The 19555-nt window shown below is 36.7% G+C and overlaps 1 protein-coding gene across 1 annotated transcript in view; it reads right to left on the bottom strand.

The window, feature by feature from the left end:
* The window catches only part of MTPN (myotrophin), a 49550-nt gene that overhangs the window by 8536 nt on the left and 21459 nt on the right, over positions 1 to 19555 (bottom strand). Inside the window, exons 2-3 of the mRNA XM_050782432.1 lie at positions 15428 to 15541; positions 14516 to 14599 (exon numbers count right to left, since the gene is read on the bottom strand). Coding sequence (XP_050638389.1) covers positions 14516 to 14599; positions 15428 to 15541 — 198 coding nt within the window. The remainder of the gene's footprint in view (positions 1 to 14515; positions 14600 to 15427; positions 15542 to 19555) is intronic.

Genomic DNA, 19555 nt, shown 5'->3' with positions numbered 1-19555 from the left:
CAGTTCTTGTTTACTTAGTCTTCAGACCATACTATTAACATTTCCCATCTGTCCTTGGTTCTCCATTGCTACCATCACTTTTTTAGTTCAGGTATAAACATTTTGATGCAATGATATTTTATTTTATTTTATTATTATTATTATTTTATTATTTTATTTGAGATGGAGTCTCGCTCTGTCACCCAGGCTGGAGTGCAGTGGCACAATCTTGGCTCACTGCAACCTCCGCCTCCTGGGTTCAAGCAATTCTTCTGCCTCAGCCTCCTGAGTAGGTGGGATTACAGGCCTGTAACACCATGCCTGGCTAATTTTTTTTTTGTATTTTTCGTAGAGATGGGGTTTCACTGTGTTAGCCAGGCTGGCCTCGATCTCCTGACCTCACGATCCACCCGCCTCGGCCTCCCAAGGTGCTGGGATTACAGGCGTGAGTCACTGTGCCCAGCCTTTTTTTTTTTTTTTTTTAAATTATACAACTGTAATTCAGACTCCACATGTTTGGATGTTCTTTCTCAAATGCCAGTCTGATCATACTGTTCATAATACCTAAAAGCCCTTAATGGCATTCTCATGAAACAGAATAAAGATAAATGACATGACACATGAAGGCAGAATCTGTTCCCTACCTACCTCTTTAGTCATAGGCCTTGCTAAATCCTTTCTACTTGACTGTGTGGCTATGCCAAACAACGTGCTGTACTCTAATACATCATGGTTTCTTTCTTGTCCCTGTGACTTTTCTCGTTGTTGCTTCTGCTTGGGACGGTGCCCCAATTCTCTACTGGACTCTTAGACACTCAGTTTCTAAGGTTCAGCTCAAGTGTCAACTGCTTTATGAAATTACAATTGTGGTACCTGGAGCTGTAATGACATTCTTATTCATAACACACTATCCCCTTAACTTCCTAAGACCACAACTGCCCTCTTCTTCAGGTCTTTACATATTGCATATAACTCTTGTCACAGCAACCACAATGCTTCAATGCACTGACTGTTCTACATATTTGTCTCCCTTTACCAGACTATGCTGAGGGCAGGAACACGGCTTATTAGTCTTTGCAATCCCAAGGCCTTGCACAGGCCCAATAAGAAGTAATCTATAAATGTTTATTAAATGATACAGGCCGAGCAAAGTGGCTCACACCTGTAATCTCGACACTTTTGGAGGCTGAGGTGGGCAGATCACCTGAGGTCAGGAGTTCGAGACCAGCCTGGTCAACATGGCGAAACCCCTTCTCTACAAAAAATACAAAAATTAGCCAGGCATGGTGGCAGGCACCTGTAATCCCAGCTACTGGGGAGGCTGAGGCAGAAGAATCACTTGAACCCAGGAGGTGGAGGCTGCAGTGAGCCGAGATTGCGCCACTGCACTCCAGCCTGGGTGACAGAGTGAGACTCCATCTCAAAACAAAACAAAACAAAAATGGATACAAATGGGAACTAAAAATATATGATAAGGAACTTGATAAAATAATTACAGTATTGAATCAGGCAGATTTAAAGACAGACTGCTGTGAATAGATCAACAAAGCATTTCCATTGTGAATAGGCCGCCTGCCTACTAGCACACTATATAACATACTTATTTTCAGGTAATTTCAACATAGAAGTCCCTTTATTGCTGACATCTGATGAGAATCAGAACTAGGTTCATTTATCTATATTTAGAGCATGATTCTGCTGATTTTTCTGAAGTTTTCTGGGGGAGAAAAAGGTTGCTATCGCCAAGTTAAAGCGACCCAAACAGACAGGTTGTTTGTCATTCTAGGCAGTAAATGTTTTTAAGACATTGCAAGTAATTTATTGATCTTCAGATGCCACACTTGTAGATAATCAAGTATTATTTGATAGTGTGAGTTCAAACATGGAGAATGTTTTAAAAAACTTCAAGTCATGCTATCTCCACCCATAAATAATTTACAATCTAGCTGGAAAGATAAGATATACCCACATGAAACAACAAGAACGTATCTTTACCTGCTTGTCACCTTTATCTACTTCTTACTTCAGATAGCCTAATTCCACTGAACATTATCAGTTGTTAGCATGTACAAATAGGCCAAGAGAACTGGACTAGTAACATTTTAAGGATGAAACTCTCAAACTCCTACAGATAACTCCTACAGAGAGTTATCTGACGTTCTATTGACAAAAGGCTTTTGTCAAGGTTTTTGAAGATGCTGCTTAGAGTTATACTGATAAAATGACAGAATAACCAGCAGCTTTGTTTCCATGCAAAATTTATAAAATCAGGCAGAAAATTAGTGCGCACATGCACGCACACATATATACATATCCAAGTGCTAACTGGATACACACACACACACACCTCTCTCTCTCTCTCTCTCTCTCTGGAACCACATATAAATACAGTCATCTATATATATAGTCATCCCTCTGTGTGTGAGGGGGATTGGTTCCTGACTCCCTCTTGGATACTCAAATCCCTTATATAAAATAGCTTAGGATTTGCATATAACATACACACATCCTCTTGTATATTTTAAATTATCTATAGATTACTTATAATACCTAATACAATGTAAATGCTATATAAATACAGTTGAACCTTGAACAACATGGGTTTGAACTGTGCAGGTCCAATTATAAGGAGATTTTTTTCAATAAAAGTTACATGGAGTGTGCCTGCCTCTTCTGTTCCTCCTTCCACCTCTTCCTCCTCTGAGACAGCAAGACTAACCCCCAATTCCTCCTCCTCAAGCTACCTGAAGCAAAGAAAATGAGGATAAAGACAAAAGGTCTTTATGGTAACCCACTTCCACTTAATGAATAGTAAATTTTGTCTTTGTAATGATTTTCTTAATAGTCTTTTCTCCAGCTTACTTTACTGTAACAATGCAGTATATAATACATACAAAAAATATGTGTTGACTGTTTATGTCATCATATGCTTCCAGTCAACAGGAATCTATTAGTTTTTTGGGAGTCAAAAATTCTGTGTGGATTTTTGACTGTGCAGGGATTGGCAACCCTAAGCCCCTGCACTGTTCAAGGCTCACCTAGTTGTTACACTGTATTGCTTTTTAAATTTATATTATTTTTAATTACTGTGCTATTATTTTTTCTGAATCTATTTTTGATCTGTGGTTGAATCCATGGATGCAAAACCTATGGCTATGGAGGGCAAACTGTGTGTTCTCTCTATATATGCATATGGATTTACCTATCGACATATACACATAAACACACACATACCCTTCCCCCTTGGAATATAACCAATTACTTCAGAAAATTTTCTTTAGCAAGCATGGTTTTGAATGGTCAATTCACTTTGGAAAGAAAGCAATTTAGAATCAAATACAAAAAGGACTAAGACTGCAGTTGAGGATTAAAGGCAATTCAAGGAATATTTGCAATGTTTCTAGTTTAAGGTTTTATGACAGATACTTATCAGGTAAGGATTCCAGCAACCTTATGTTGATTTGAACTGATAGCATGTGAATATAAAACTTTAAAAAACCATTGAAACAGCTTTACAGAGTTTAAGCTCTTTATCATTCCATAGAAGCATGCTGGCATCCTCACGCAGAAATTTTTATTTCAAATACAGACTTTCTCAGTCAAAATAAAATCAGAAACAGAAAATAGAAAGGAGACAGGGCCTACTGAAGACGGTCACACTAACAACAATAACATCTGACAAGAGCTTGACATGACTATAGTAAGAAAGAAACCAAGATTGAGCCCTGCTAAAGCTTAGCTAGTGTCAGGACAATTAACCAAAACTTCAACAGACCCCCTCGAGGGTTGCATGCTGGTAAGGCTTCAAGGAAATCACCATGCCGTTACTCATTACTCTGCTTAAGAGAAAAGTATATAATACCCTTAAGAAATTTTCTATCCAAAATAGTTATTTTTTACCCTTACAAAGGTTTCTTCCCCCCCCACCACAGTACTTGTTACTACCTGAAATTAAGTTACATTTATTTGTATACCTGTTTACTCTGTCTTCCCTCTAGAAAATGAGGTGTCCAAGAGCAGAGGATCTGTTTACCTTGTTAACTCCTATATCCCCAGTATTTAAATGAATACAGTGTGTACTTCCTTTTGATATTAAATGTCTCATGAAGACTTCGAAAAATGTAAAGGATCAAAGACATTCTTTGTTCTTTCCCTGGAACCACCCAATTACCTCTCATTCAATTGTTAGATTCTCTGTGAAGCCTGCTGGGATTTCCCAGGCAGCTGGTGCCCTGGAGATCACAGGTCAATACTGTAGCTCACTCAGCATCTGACACAACCCACTTCCAATCTGTTCTTCCTTGCTATCCTCTACTACAGAGGTTGAAAAAAAATGAAATCCTCAGACTCCCTTCAAGCTACAGGTGGCTATCTGACCTAATTTTGGCCTGTCCTATGCAGTGTGGGCTAGCAACAACATACACAGTGGAGCCAGTCACTTGGCCTTGGACTGCACACCTTCAGACTTTCGCGTTTAGATCACTGCAGTAAGGGTTTTTGTTACTCATGGCTAAACTCCACCTCTCTTAGGGAACTTACCACAGTCTGTAATTAACTGTTAACAGGTATGTCTTCCCCAAATTAGGCTGAGCTCCATGAAGGAAGGGGTCCTGTTATATTTGTCCCTGTGGCTTTAATACCTAGGATAATGCCTGGTAGCCAGCAGATGCTCAATGAATATTAAATAAATGAAAAAAATTCACATCTGGGTCATAGTAACAGAAATCTTACCCTTAGTGAACACAAGCGTTCAAATTAAAATGAAAAATTAATTTTTTAAAAATACTATCTTGTCTAAGTATGTAATACTGTATCATGAGAATATTGTCAATTATTCTGAATCAATTTATATGCATTTTAGAACAGTCTTGAGAAACTGTACTATACTCACAAAGAACTCCATTATCTCATGATTTGGGGCAACTGTAGTTCCCTGGTACTATGAGAAAAATATTCAGAATCTTAAAACCTTACACTGTTTAAATATATACTTAAATATTACCATTACCATAGAACTCACATGTATAATTCAATTTCGGAAACTACTAAAAATGGATTTGGTACTTAGTGACATTAAAAAATTATTCAAATACCTACAATTATACATACTTTGCAGTTTTATCTACTGGTGCAAGATGATTTCATAGTACACTTAATTTCATATTTAATTTACATATTGATACAGGAGACAGTAAAGACAATTTCTGGATACCCTATAACGTCTAATATAATACAAAACACAGTGATTGTTATATCCCTTACATTTTTTGTAGCAGTTTTGAGTTTTTAATGTCACAGTACAAATATGTAACAACATTTTTCTCACAGCAGTCCCCTGAAGTAGGCATTGTTAACTCCATTTTGTAGACAGGCTCTCAAGCTCAGTTAAGAAACTTGCCCAAGGTCAGTCAAAAAAATCTAAACAGGCAGATACTTCAAGTTTTCCAAGCAGCTGCTCAAACTTTGTCTAAATGACAAAAACTAACAAATGAGACTCACACACATGTGAGGAATGAGACACATTTTATGTTTCGTTTTATTCCTTATTTGAACAGTTAACTATAGTTCATTTTCAGTTGCATATATAATGGTATTGGATTTGTTCTCATGGTACCCCTAGTAAAAATATGATTTTAACATCTCTATAGCAATCATATTTAGCATGAGTAGAAAGATCATTTCAAGGTTTCAGAGAAAAATTCATCATGGAATTAAGAGGATGGGTTAAAGCACAAATGAGCCTTCAAATTGCTCCTCTTCAAGGACATTCAGATACTGAGCTGTTACATTACTTTTTTTTTTTTTTTTTGAGGCGGAGTTTCACTCTCGTTGCTCAGACTGGGGTGCAATGGCATGATCTCCGCTCACTGCAACTCCACCTCCCTGGTTCAAGCTATTCTCCTGCCTCAGCCTCCTGAGTGGCTGGGATTACAGGCGCCTGCCACCACGCCTGGCTAATTTTTTTTGCATTTTTAGTAGACATGGGGTTTAACCATGTTGGCCAAGCTGGTCTCGAACTCCTGACCTCAGGTGATTCACCTGCCTCGGCCTCCCAAAGTGCTGGGATTACAGGCGTGAGCCACTGTGCCCGGCTGCAGTTATATTACTTAAGAGGTGGCACATCCTAAGTTTCAGATGAAAAAGTATGTCCACGCTTGAAACAAAGTTCTTCTCATAAAGCTTATTTTCTTCAGGGAACCCTCATTCGTATAGCAAGTCTTTCCTTTCCTGAGAAGCCCATCAATCCTGAACAGTCCTAATACTTGCTGAGAATTTATGATGTGCTCGGCATTTCAACAAGTGGCTTATACACATTATCTCACTTGAGTACTTGGCTATACTGAGAGGCAGTATAATGTAATGGTTACAGACACAGGCTCTAGAGCAAAATTGACTGGATTTGAATTCCAACTCCCCTTCTTGCTAGTTCTGTGATGCTGGGCAAATTTCCTAAATTGCTTTGTGCCTGTTTCCCCAATGGTAAAATGGATAAAAAAATACTTACTCTATAAGACTACTGTGGTGATTAAATGAGTTCATATACACAAAGTCCTCAAAACTGTACTTGTACATTGGAAATGTCATCTGACTGTGAGCTATTTTATCCTCGTATCAACTCTATGTGATAAGTACAGGCCTATGTTACAGAAGAGAAAGCTTAGGCTGAGATATTAAACTTGCTCATACCCACAGAGTTATTAAGAAGCAGAACTGGGAACTAACCTTGTGTATGTGTAGGTGTGTGGCGCCCCAGCACATAGCACAGATCACTAACAGAAGCTAAAATGATGTGCTGTAGTCTAAAAAAGCTAAATAGTTAACAACAATGAACTTACACAGTGGGCACACTTGGGTATGACATTTGTGAAACCTATCAAAACAGTCTAACAATTGGTTCTTCAGTTATTTATGGCGCAAATCTTGTAGATATATCATTCTGGTAGGCCCTTTATGACACGGTTTCTTAAAAATCAGACAATTCAGTAAGGCACTGCTGAGTTCTTTGAGGAATACCAGTCCTAAAACTTTTTTGAAACCCAACTTGACCATGTTATATGGAACAGAATTTTGGGGTTCCAAATACTCCTAAAATGTGAGCGTGAGAATATCTGAAGCTATTCAGATTTTATTGGAGGTATGGTAGTAATTCAAGTAACAAATAGTAATTCAAGTAAATATTTGTTCTGCCTGCAAGCACACCAATTTGCTTGTGCTGAAAAGGGCTGACTTTCAGCCCTTATATCTTACACAATTTGATTCCCAATTCAAGTAGCACATTCTGCACCACAGACACTTCCCTGAGGAGTCAACAATGCTGATACTTGAGAGGGGTATTCAAGTTTTACTAACTGGCTGCTTGATTAAAAAGAAAAAGCACAGAAAATATATTTATCAAAAACATGAATGTTGCCAGACAAGATGGTTTTTTCTATTTCCTCAGCAGACTGAATTTCAGTATTTTTAATCTCTATAGCAATTATACATAAGACATAAAACATTTGGACTTCCTTTAAGTAAGAATGCAGTTGAGTATACCTTTGTTCTCAAGCCAGGAATAGTTAACTTACAGAGTGGCCTGAAGCAGCTGAGTCACTAAAATTAGCGTTGCATAACCATCAGTGGTATATATACACATATAGTTGTGTTGTAAGATTAGAGTTGGCTTCCTGAGGAGATAAATTCTTCTGACACAGAAGCAGAGGAAAAAAAGGAAAACAAAAAAGCTATTCTTTTGGGCTTTCTCCTCTTAGGCATAGCTCAGTATGCTAAATATCACTAGTAACAAAATGATAGCTTATTAATAACAAGTATGCTGTCAGCTTATTTTTGTAACCTAAGAATAAAACTAATTACAATGTTTTGAAACTTTCATTAAATTCTCAACTCATGAGATTTTGATTCTCTCATGCTGGGGTACAATTTTTCCTATTTATTTATAAAAATTCGTATTTCTACAGGCTACTGAGAGGTCATTTTAAATAGCAGTATATACCACACAAGGCATGGAGTGTAAACACATCAGCATAAATGACTGAAAGCTTATCTGTCTAAATTCTAAATTATAGCAAATATAACATCTTTAAATGATTGATAAAAGAAGTAAATATTTAGGATGTTTCCCCATAATACCCCATAGTTGATTATTTAGAAATAGTATCCCTTAGGATTAGGAATACTGAACTACTTAAAATTCTTTATTAAAATTACAAGGAATTATATAAATTATATGGAATTTTAATAAGTATTATAGAAAATAAAATCTTAAATATTGTATGTATTGTTAGTATTAGAAATGTACAACATGAGGCCAGGCGTGGTGGCTCACGCCTGTAATCCCAGCACTTTGGGAGGCCGAGGCAGGCGGATCACCTGAGGTCAGGAGTTCGAGATCAGCCTGGCCAACATGGCGAAACCTCATCTCTACTAAAAATATAAAAATTAGCTGGGTGTGGTAATCCCAGCTACTCGGGAGGCTGAGGCAGGAGAATTGCCTGAACCTGCGAGGCAGAGGTTGCAGTGAGCCGAGATCACGCCATTGCACTCCAGCCTGGGGGACGGAGGGAGACTCGTCTCAAAAAAACAAACAAACAAAAAAATGAAAATAAATGTGCCACATGATAGTGTATTAATGCTATAGGCAAACTACTATTATTTCTCTTAAAGAATTTTCTTAAAGTATAAAACTATATTAAGATGTCCAATTATATGTAACTGTGAAAAATACAGTAGTCTCCTTTTATCTGCAGGAGACATATCTCAAGACCTCCAATGGATGCCTTGAAACCACAGACAGTAATGAACCCTAATATATACAGCCACATGTCACTTAACAAGGGGATTTCGTCATTGTGTGAACATCATAGAGTGTCCTTACATAAACCTAGATGATACGGCCTACTACACATGTAGGATATATGGTATAGCCTATTGCTCCTAGGCTACAAACCTATATCCAGTATGTTACTGTACTGAATATAGGCAGTTGTAACACAATGGTAACTATTTGTGTATCTAAACATAGAAAAGGTATGGTAAAAATACAGTATAAAAGATAAAAATGGTACATCTGTATAAGGCACTCATCATCAATGAAGCCTGCAGGACTGGAGGTTGTTCTGAGTGAGACGAGTGGTGAGTGAAGGTGAAGGCTTAAGACATTACTACACACTACTATAGACTTTACCAACACTGTATACTTAGGCTACACTAAATTTATAACAAAAATTTTGTTTTTTCAGCAATAAATTAACTTTAGCTCATTGTAATTTTTTTACTTTATAAACTTTTAAATGTTTTTAACATTTTAACTGTTTTGTAATAAATCTTAGCTTAAAACACAAATACATTGTACAGCTGTACAAAAATATTTTCTTTCTTTATATCCTTATTCTGTAAGTTTTTTTCTAATTAAAAAAATTTTTTTAAACTTTGTTGTTGAAAACTCACACACACACACACACGAGCCTAGACCTACACACGGTCAGGATCATCAATATCACTTTTTCCACCTCCACATCTTGTTCCGTTGGAAGGTTTTCAGGGGCAAGAGAATACATGGAGCTGTCAACTCCTATGATAAAAATGCCTTTTTCTAGAATACCTCCTGAAGTACATGCCTGAGGTTCTTTTACACTAACTTTTTTTTTAATAAGTAGAAGAAACTCTAGTCTAAAATAATAATAAAAAGCCTAGTATAGTAAATACATAAACATATAACATAGTCATTACCAAGTATTATGTATGACCAGCAGTGAGGTAGGTTTGTTCACACCAGCACCTCCATAAACACACTGTTGACTGAAATGACATTATATGGCACATGACTGCACTATGTTTTTTCCTATACATACATACCTATGATAAAGTTTAATTTATAAACTAGGCACAGTAAGAAATAATAGTAAAATAGAACAATTATAACACGTTAATAAAAGTTAACTGTAATAAAATTATGGGAATGTGGTGTCTGTCTCACAAAGTATCTTAGTAACGTACTCATCATGACCATGGGTAACTGCAGAAAAGGGGGATTACTGTAAATGAACTCTGAACTTGGGAAAGTCCATCAGCTAATACTATTCAAGAATATGATTTCATGTTTAGCCCCCTTCTAATGTGTTTGTGCAACCTTGCTATTATTCAAGCGTTTAAGATTTTAATCAGAAAGACCAGTTTAGTAATGAACAATGAAAATCCCAGATAAGTGTCCTATAAACTCTTGTTTGGCTACATTAAAAAGAGTGCTAGCATAGTCTAATAAAAGCATCCAGAAGGATACACACTCACCTTGTAGCACTTAGGAAGCATCATCTTACCACTGAGGGTCAGGGTTTTAAAACAATGTGCCTTATAAATTCCAAACTATTTATGAGCTAGAGCAGGGGTTGGCAAACTATGGCCTGGGTATTTGTTTTTGTATGTAAGTTGTACTGGGATGCAGCCATGCCCATCCGTTTATGTATTGTCTGTGGCAATGTTACGTCAGTGACCATATGGTTTGCAAAGGCACACCTTTGCAAAAAGGGTATGCCTAAGAAAAAGTGTGCCAACTTTTGAACTGAAGGACTTTTTAATACCACCTTTTAAGTACCCTTTTCATTCCAAAAACTTCTTGGTTAAGATTTTTTAGGGCAAATAAAGGGGAACCTTATTTCACTGAGATAATTACAATTCTAAATGACACGATTATACAGGCTGCCTATTATTGCTTTGATAAAAACAGGCATTGGGCTTGGCCTCTCCACAGACTGCTGTACTGGTCAGTTGCTACTTTTCTATTATGGGTGTCTGTTTCACACACTCACATCAGCTTCTTCACACTCTCATTCCTCTGCTGCTGCTATCTCTTCTAGGACGCTTCTTGAGGCTGCATTATCTGCCTCCTTTCCCTTGTTTGTTCTTGCTAGTTTTACCATGTTTCTCAGGTACTCTGGATTCGGTGAAAATACCAGAAGCTTTGATCATCTCATATTATTTACCTTATTTGGTTCCAGCTTATTTTTTAAAAACTTCAGTGTTAAATATTTGTTTAGAGTTATCCACATACTAATTCATACGAACTTCTTGCTTATCATTCCCCTTCTTGCATCTCAGTCTTTCCTTTTGGGTTTAATTTGCTTCTTCCTGAAGTGCATCCGAGTTATCACTCCATTTGTTGTTTGGGGGTACTGGGCACCTCTGGGAGTGGCCTTGGATCAGCTCTTACCATTTGCAACAATACTCTCTTGCTCATATTTGGGAATTTCTTCTTTGGCCCTACCTTGCCTGTTTTCTATCTTTCAAGGTTTCCTTATAATTTCTTGTTTGATGGATCCAATTCTTCTGGTCCAAAGTAGATACTGATCAACTCAGTTTAAAAACATCTTTTCTGTCATTGGGGGCAAAAAGGGAATACCACAGAATGTGCTCAGACCTAAACTTGGAAATGGAAGCCTCCCATCTGTTGATCTCTACATTTTTCTCATTTACCAGCTTGCCAATTAAAAATGAGGTCACAAGTCTTTTTACCTGCAGATATGTACATGTTCCATTTCTCATTAACTGTCCTGACAGTAATTCTGAAAGGCAATTTCAAGTATAGTAAGAACACGGGCTGCTGAATCCTACATCTTGGAACAAATCTTGATTCCACTGCATTGTATTTGACTTTCAAGCAGTTAGACCACCCTGAGATAAATCGTTTCCTTGTCCATAAAAGAGAGATAATAATACCTAAGTATTTGGGTTTATAATTTATAAATGATACAGCATATCATATAAAGTTTGATTTCAAATATTCTAGCAATCATGTTTGTTTTTCTGATTTCTCCCTCATTAGTTGTATACTGAGTTTCTAAATCCCTGTTTATTATTTTGCCTTTTTTCCTATGCTAAGGATAAATCAACTGGATAATATATTGGAAATGTCAATGAATCTGGAAAGTTCTTAAATCAAGTCTTTTCAAGTGAAGTCATAATAATCCATAAGAATTCTACTTTTGATAAAAGGTAGAACAAACTAGACTTAATATAAACACTGATTATAACTTTTAAAAGATGCACTGGAACAGCTCTGTTTTAACAACTAAGAATTTTTGAAAGCGTACAATCAATTTTCAAAAAAAATCTGCCTAACAAAACTACAGGGTATCCATTAAAGAAGCTTATGCAATAATAAAATCAAAGTAATTAATTTTGAAAAAGCAGAACTAAAATGTACTATGCTGATTTCAAAAAGGTAAGAAGAAAATCTCTTTCATATAATACAACAGCTCTACATGGTTACAAATGGTCTGCTACCAACATAGCTATCTCCAAATGTCACTTATTTGGCTAAAAAAAGTCAAGGTTCAGACACAAAAGAACAAAATGGGCATACGCAAAAGAAAAAACAAACTAGTTAAAAGTAAGACAATTCACAATCAATAATTTAGTAACACAGTACACACATAGAGAACCTTCTGGGATGACATCTTAGGGCCTAATGTACATGCAAATCAAGCCAACTTTTCAGGAACTCATTTAATGTTTTCAACTCTTTAACAATGGAAACTTACAACCACAAGGTCTCAATGACCTGAAGCCTCATGTTTTGGGAATAAGGAATACAGAACAATGGTTTGGGTTCTCTATAGCATAAAAATTATATCCTGTTTTGTTTTTCCTAGGAGGAGAGAGAGGTCTAACACAAAGAAAAATTGTTCTGATCTACAGTTTGAGATATGGTTAGAAGGAAAGAGTATATTGAGGGCAGCTCATTGAGTAAATGACCAGGGACCTAAGCAAAAAATGATCCCATGGAGGTTTTTATTTTCAGAGAACAAAACCCTTGGCTGGGTGAAAAAAAGGTCAGGAAGAGAGAGGGAAAGAAGGGTAAGGAGGGAGTCCTCCATTTCTTTTGAGAGCTAGCAGATAGGCTGAAGCCATGGCACTAAAGCCAATGCTGAGGAAGAGACCTGAGACAGGCCAAAAATAAAAATAAAAAAATCAGATCATGGTCATGTATCTTAAATACAGGGTCAAGCTGTGCCTCAACTGTACAGTTATATAAATTAATAAGATCTCTTTACTGTTTAAGCCTGTCTGAGCTGGGTTCAGTTACTTGCAAGACAGAGTCCTAACTAATACAATATTGAAATTATATAAATCTTTCATAAACAGCAAATCTGTTTTTGATACAGTAAGCAAAAATATTTCCCAGGGATGAAATTATCTAGCAGCTTTCAAGGGTACTTTGTAATCCTTTCACGGATCTTGGGGAGGGATGAAGAGTAAAGAGAAAGACAGTGACTGGAAATCTTTGTGAGCACACCCTATCACAGATGCTGGATCCACTAGTGGCAAAGAATAATATTTCCATTTATTTTGGCTTTTGGACAAATGCATCATTCATATCAGTAAGGTATAAAAATTGCTCTTGATATATAACCCAAACCCAAACAACAAACATATTTAAAGAAATCCAGCAATTGTGGTTAACATGAAGCTATGCATAGAAAAACCCTAGTTCTCATTAGAGGACTCAAATTAACTGTGTTTAGAACCATGTCTTTACAAAGTTGTCAATAAAGTGTTGAGATAAATGTGCTATCTTCTTTCCCAATTTTCTTCGTATCTTATTGAAGCTGACACTACAAAGCATAAAATCCTCTTCAGCCTTAGTTACAATAAAAGCTACTACTTATTGAGTACTTACTATGTATCAGGCACTGTGGCAAAATGCTTTATATACATCTACTCATTTAATTTCTGTTTTTCTCTTGCTTCTTTTAGCAGGGCTTAAGATCCCAAATGAAATATTATAAACAACACTTTCCAGAGTATGGTCATAAAATGACAAGTTGGAAGATGACTGCACTTTCTGACCACTTGCCCATTGACAAGGCTGGAATTAAATACTAGTGATAATACTATAACTGGTAATATTTTCTGAAGATTTATTGCTTTCCAACATCTGTAGGATCCATCTAATACACCTAGAATGGCTGCAACTAAATGGTTAATTTCTGAGTCTGGATTTTGAACTCCATCTAAGGGCTTATAATAGCAAAGACAAAAAAGGTAGGAAAACTCCGAATTTACCACTATCTTAAGCATATCAAGAAACCAGATAACTTGGAGAGTCCTTACTTATAGCAAACTACCTCTAAACCATTTTGCTTGGTATATATTCCAGAAAATGAAATGTATACATTTCAAACCAGTGCTACTCAAAGCGTGGTGTATGAACCTGGTGTCAGTCCACAAAGTGTTACTGTCCAAAATGACATTCTTCTATATCATCAAGTACAATGGTTATTTCAAGCTGATTTCTGTGTGTGTAAAATATTTTCTTGACAAAGGAGACTGATGATTTATATTCACCCAAGCTCCTTACGTACCACAAACTGGTAACAGTTTAGGGGCTATTCTGAGTAGCAAGCATTAGACCTCAATTTTGTATATTGCTTCCAGTTTTCTGTCCCAGCTGCCACACAAAATTCAAATAAATTAACAAGCAAATACTTGGCTTAAACACAGTAATAGAAAAAGCAATACAATTAGCAATTGACCTCACCTTTGACAGAAGCAATTTCACACAGGAAACATGACCCTCATAGACAGCAGACAGAAGAGGAGTAATATGATGTTTATCTGGAGCCTACGAAATAATAAACAGAGATAACCTTATCCGTTTTTCATTTCTTCCTACTTTCTAGTTTTAACTAGAAAACTCTTACTAGATTTACCTATTTGCCTTTCTACAAATAAATAAATAAATCCACAGAGTCAAGTGTCTAGTCTCTTAGAGCCACCAGAGACCCAGGCCCATGAGCAATGTCTTTCCTTAGGAGTCAGAGTAGTAGAGCATAGGGAGCAGGGCTTTGACCTCAGCTCAAATCTTGGCTCTGCCACTTACTGTGGTACTGTTATTTAGCCTCTCTAAGCCTTGATTCCCCACAACTGTAGAAATGCCAATGTGGTCCAGTAAAGGAAGACGGGGTAAAACACAGCCAATGACTAGGTAAAAAGGCCAGACAGCATGGCATCCCTTGAAATACAGAAGCTACAAAAGGCTAAAGTTGGAAGATGACTGCACTTTTCTGACCACTTGCCCATTGACCTTTGTCCAATAATCCAGTTCAGATTTAGCCTATGACTGCAGAGTCCTATGCTTTATTACATCATAGCCATTTGTTACCCACAGATAGTGCTAAATCCCCAAGCTTTAGAACTTGAAAAGCAACAGCCATGGGGGAAACATCCTAACCTTCAATTTTTGTCAGCTTTAAAAAGTCAGTTTTTTTGGCTTATTTTTAAAAATCCCACCTCTGTATTTCTAAGTTATAGGCAATTTGGCATAATTTCAGACTGTATTCTTATTTAAAATGAAGTTTCTACAAATAACTATTTTATAATCTATAGAAAACAATTACCTATAGCATATTAACAGAAATTTTTTTCAAGAATGATCATGTCCTCTACATACATTAATATCTGCTCCTTTCAGCAGCAGAAATTCCAGGATTTCAAGCTGCCCACAATCTGCTGCATAATGAAGAGGCTTCCTTCCACCTTCTAGTGTCCGGTTGACATCTTCTCCCTTATAAGAAAAGCAAATGAAAACAATACTTATATGAATGGAAGACTGAAGAAGTGAAATGAGGCACCAGATATTTTTACTTTCTTAAAGCCGTGTTTCATGAAACAATTAACATTTCTTGCAAAATAAAATAACCAAAAACTTGAAATTCTGCACAAGAGTTAACATACAGTATGATGGAAATTCAAGCCACGATTAGTTAAGCTGAAAACAATATACAACAATGATAAATGTAATGAAATACATTACTGTCCTCCATTTCTAAGGAGTTCAATCAGCATAATGTCAATATGTGACCACAAAAGACTAGTGAGTTCATGCACTGATGTTTTACACAGTTCATATTACATGTATTTTAATTCTTCAAAGAAAGTATTCCCATTTTGATGTAGGCAGTCATCAATATCACAATGTAATTTCAGTATTAGGTATTAAGAATTTATTTCATTTAACATGCAGTAAAGTCCAATTGTGTTGCAGGCACTGTGCTAGACAGTAGGAAGACAGTGGTCAGCAAAATCAGACATGACTCCTGACTGTATGAAGCTTACCATCTGGGGTTGGGGGGCAGATACTAATAATCACATAATTAAACATATAATTTCAAAATACAAGTGCTATAAAAAAAGGACCTCGGGGCTTTCAGAAGAACATGACAATCCTGGTGATGAATGGAGGTACAGTGCCAGAAAAATGAACTTAAGTCTAAAAAAGTCATTTTCATTCACTGAAGATTAACAGAGACTAAAAATGATGACTACTTTCTCTATGGACCAGCTGCAACACATCTGGCACTGTGGTACACCCATTATTTCTAATCTTCAAACTACCCCAAGAAGAGAAAACCTCCATCTAATATATGAAAAGTCTAAAGCTGAAAGAGGTTAAATAACTTTTTGTGGTTCAGCTAGTAACAGAGATTTAAACCCATTCTCTTTCTGTACCAACATGCTGCTTCTATTTCAGTATTTGCCCCTTCCCTCTTAGGAGAGTTCAGATTTTACTGAGGAGCAAAACATTCTGAAGAGTTTATCCTCTCAGCCGGGTGTGGTGGCTCACACCTGCAATCTCAGCACTTTGGGAGGCCAAGACTGGTGCATCACTTGAGCCTAGGAGTTCAAGACCAGCATGGGAAACGTGGCAACACCCCATTTCTACTAAAAACATGAAATCAGCCAGGTGTGATGGCATGCTCTTGTGATCCATCTACTTGGGAGGTGAGGTAGGAGGATCACCTGAGCCCAGGAAGTTGAGGCTGCAGTGAGCCATGACCCTGCCACTACACTCCAGCCTTGGTTATAGGAGTGAGACCCTGGCTCAAACAAACAAAGTTTATTTTCTCAACAATTTTATTACTCACTTAGCATATTTTGGTCATCAAGCCATACCCTGAATCAAGATGTTCAGAGCCCTATCATTTTACAGCCACTATAAACCATTCTTTCAAACACACATACTCCAAACTCCCCCTCCCCTTTGTCACTTACCTTCCCATTAATTTAAATACTATAGGTCCTACAAACCTCAATCAAATTTAAGATTTACTCTGTCTATGAAATTTTCCATGATAGTAATAGTAAGCTCTCCTTCTCGTAAAACTCACAAGAATCAGTTAGTATTTAAATATATGGTACCCTTACAACTTTGTGTATGCCTTCTTTCCCAACAGAATGCAAATTCCTTGACAGTAGAAATTATATGTTTTCTTCTTTATATTTTCCTACAGTATGATGTGGGAGTTAAGAACAGGTTCTCCATCACCATTAGACCTTGGGCAAGTTACTTTCTATGTGCAGAGATGACAGTACCTACGGCTCATGGAGTTGTTAGGGTTAAACTACATGATTCATGTAAAGCACTTAAATATCATATTAGCTAATATAGAAATACGGTTAGCTATTATCTATAAGTATTATCTATGTACACAATAGGTATACTCAAATATGAATTCACTTATTTTTAAGCATTCTGAGAGAAGGGTGATATCAACTGTCTACCATAGCAACCAATGGTGTCAGTGAGGCACAAGGGAACTACATTATAGAGTGTTTCCAAATTCTAGCCCACATGTGTATTTCAAATATATATATTTTTGGAGGATCAAGAGTTTCATCAGAAAGCATTTTCCTATTCTGAAATATTAGATGATAAAACAATCTAAGACTACTTCAATAATTCAAAGCAATAATTTCTAATGGATTGTTTACTTAAGTCAGTATCTGATATATGCATTACAACAGGGCCTCCTATAAATCAGGATATAGAAGGAATGCATAATGTATATACATGTAATTTGTATATATATAAGGTATATATAAGGATGTATAATGTGCCTAAAATCACTGGAGACCAGGTTAGCACTCCAACTCTACCATTCAGTTGTGGGACCAGAGACCAGGTACTTTCTAAATTTTAGTTTCCTTATCTGTAAATTGGGAATAGAAATACCTACACTTCACAGGGTTTCAGTGTTTCATTAGAAGAGATAACTCATGCAAAGTGTTTAGCATAGTGCCTGACACATTGTTTAATAAATGTTTAATGAAGGCTATTATATTTAATAAAGGTTAACTACTACTTTTGTAGATTCCTGGTACTGGCTTATACTAGATATAAAAGATTATTCAAAATAGGATTAAGGCAGGTTTCTGTATAATGAAATATGAATAATTAAAGACATTATTTATTGTAACATTCTTTATATTCAAAATCAAATTTAAATAGGAAGGGCAAACTGGCACACCACCTCAGTCTTTATTCACAACTACAAAAATATTGTTGAGGCAAGGAATGCTTAACAATTCAGATAAAATTAGTTTTCCTCCCATTATTAACATTTCCTTTCTATTAATATTAGCTGGACAGGATTAACTGGATGAGACTTTAGAGTGAGACAAAGCAAATAAACAAGTGCAATAAATCATCAATAAGATCTTTGTCAAAGATACTTCCGTGAATCAAAAATGTTACATCCTCCAGGGCCAGGTGCAGTGGCTCACGCCTGTAATCCCAGCACTTTGGGAGGCCGAGGTGGGAGGATCACGAGGTCAGGAGATCGAGACCAGCCTGGCTAACACGGTGAAACTCTGTCTCAACTAAAAAACACAAAAAATTAGCCAGGCATGGTAGCGGGCACCTGTAGTCTCAGCTACTTGGGAGGCTGAGGCAGAAGAATGGCGTGAACCCGGGAGGCAGAGCCTGCAGTGAGCTGAGATTGCACCACTGCACTCCTGCCTGGGCGACAGAGCGAGACTCCATCTCAAAAAATAAAAAATGTTATATCCTCCCTTGCACTTTTAATACGAGTGCAAAATGCCTATGAAATGGAGCTGTGAGTTTAAACTTTCTCCTTTATCCCTTCAGACATTTACATTACAATTCTTATTTTAGCAGACAAAAAGATGATGAGACTGAAAAGGCTTTGTGTGACTGACAGAAAAAAATCCTTGTCAGCAGGGCCTTAGCAAAGTGGTACTTATAGAGAAATTTATAGCACTAAATGCCTGTACTGGAAAAACAGAAAGATTTCAAATGAATAATCTTTGTATTTCCATCATAAGAAACTAGAAAAAAATTAAATCCAAAATAAGCAGAGAAAAGAATAAAGATCAGGGTAAAAATCAAAGAAACAGAAAACAGAAAAATGAGAGGAATCAAAAGCTGATTCTTCAAGATCAATACAACTGATAAGCCTCTAGCAAACGTCATCAGGAAAAGGGCGAAGAGACAAAGTACCAATATCGGTCGACAGACAGCCAGATTACCTCCCCACAAAGAGACCTTCAGACTCCAGATGGCACCACCGTAAATTCTACCAGACATTTAAGGGAAGAAGTAATACCAATTCTACCCACTCTTCCTGAAAATGGAAGAGATGGGATGTTATCTCAACTCATTCTATGAGTTCAGCATTACTTTGATTCTAAAACAAGACAAAGATGTTATAAGAAAATACTGTATGCCAATGTTCCTCATGAAAAGTGATGGAAAAATTTTAGACAAAATTTTAGCAAA

The sequence above is a fragment of the Macaca thibetana genome, chromosome 3, assembly GCF_024542745.1.
Source record: "Macaca thibetana thibetana isolate TM-01 chromosome 3, ASM2454274v1, whole genome shotgun sequence".
In the NCBI taxonomy this organism is placed as follows: domain Eukaryota; kingdom Metazoa; phylum Chordata; class Mammalia; order Primates; family Cercopithecidae; genus Macaca; species Macaca thibetana.
Note: the sequence above shows the minus strand (reverse complement) of the source record. Positions and strands in the feature narration are given on the sequence as shown.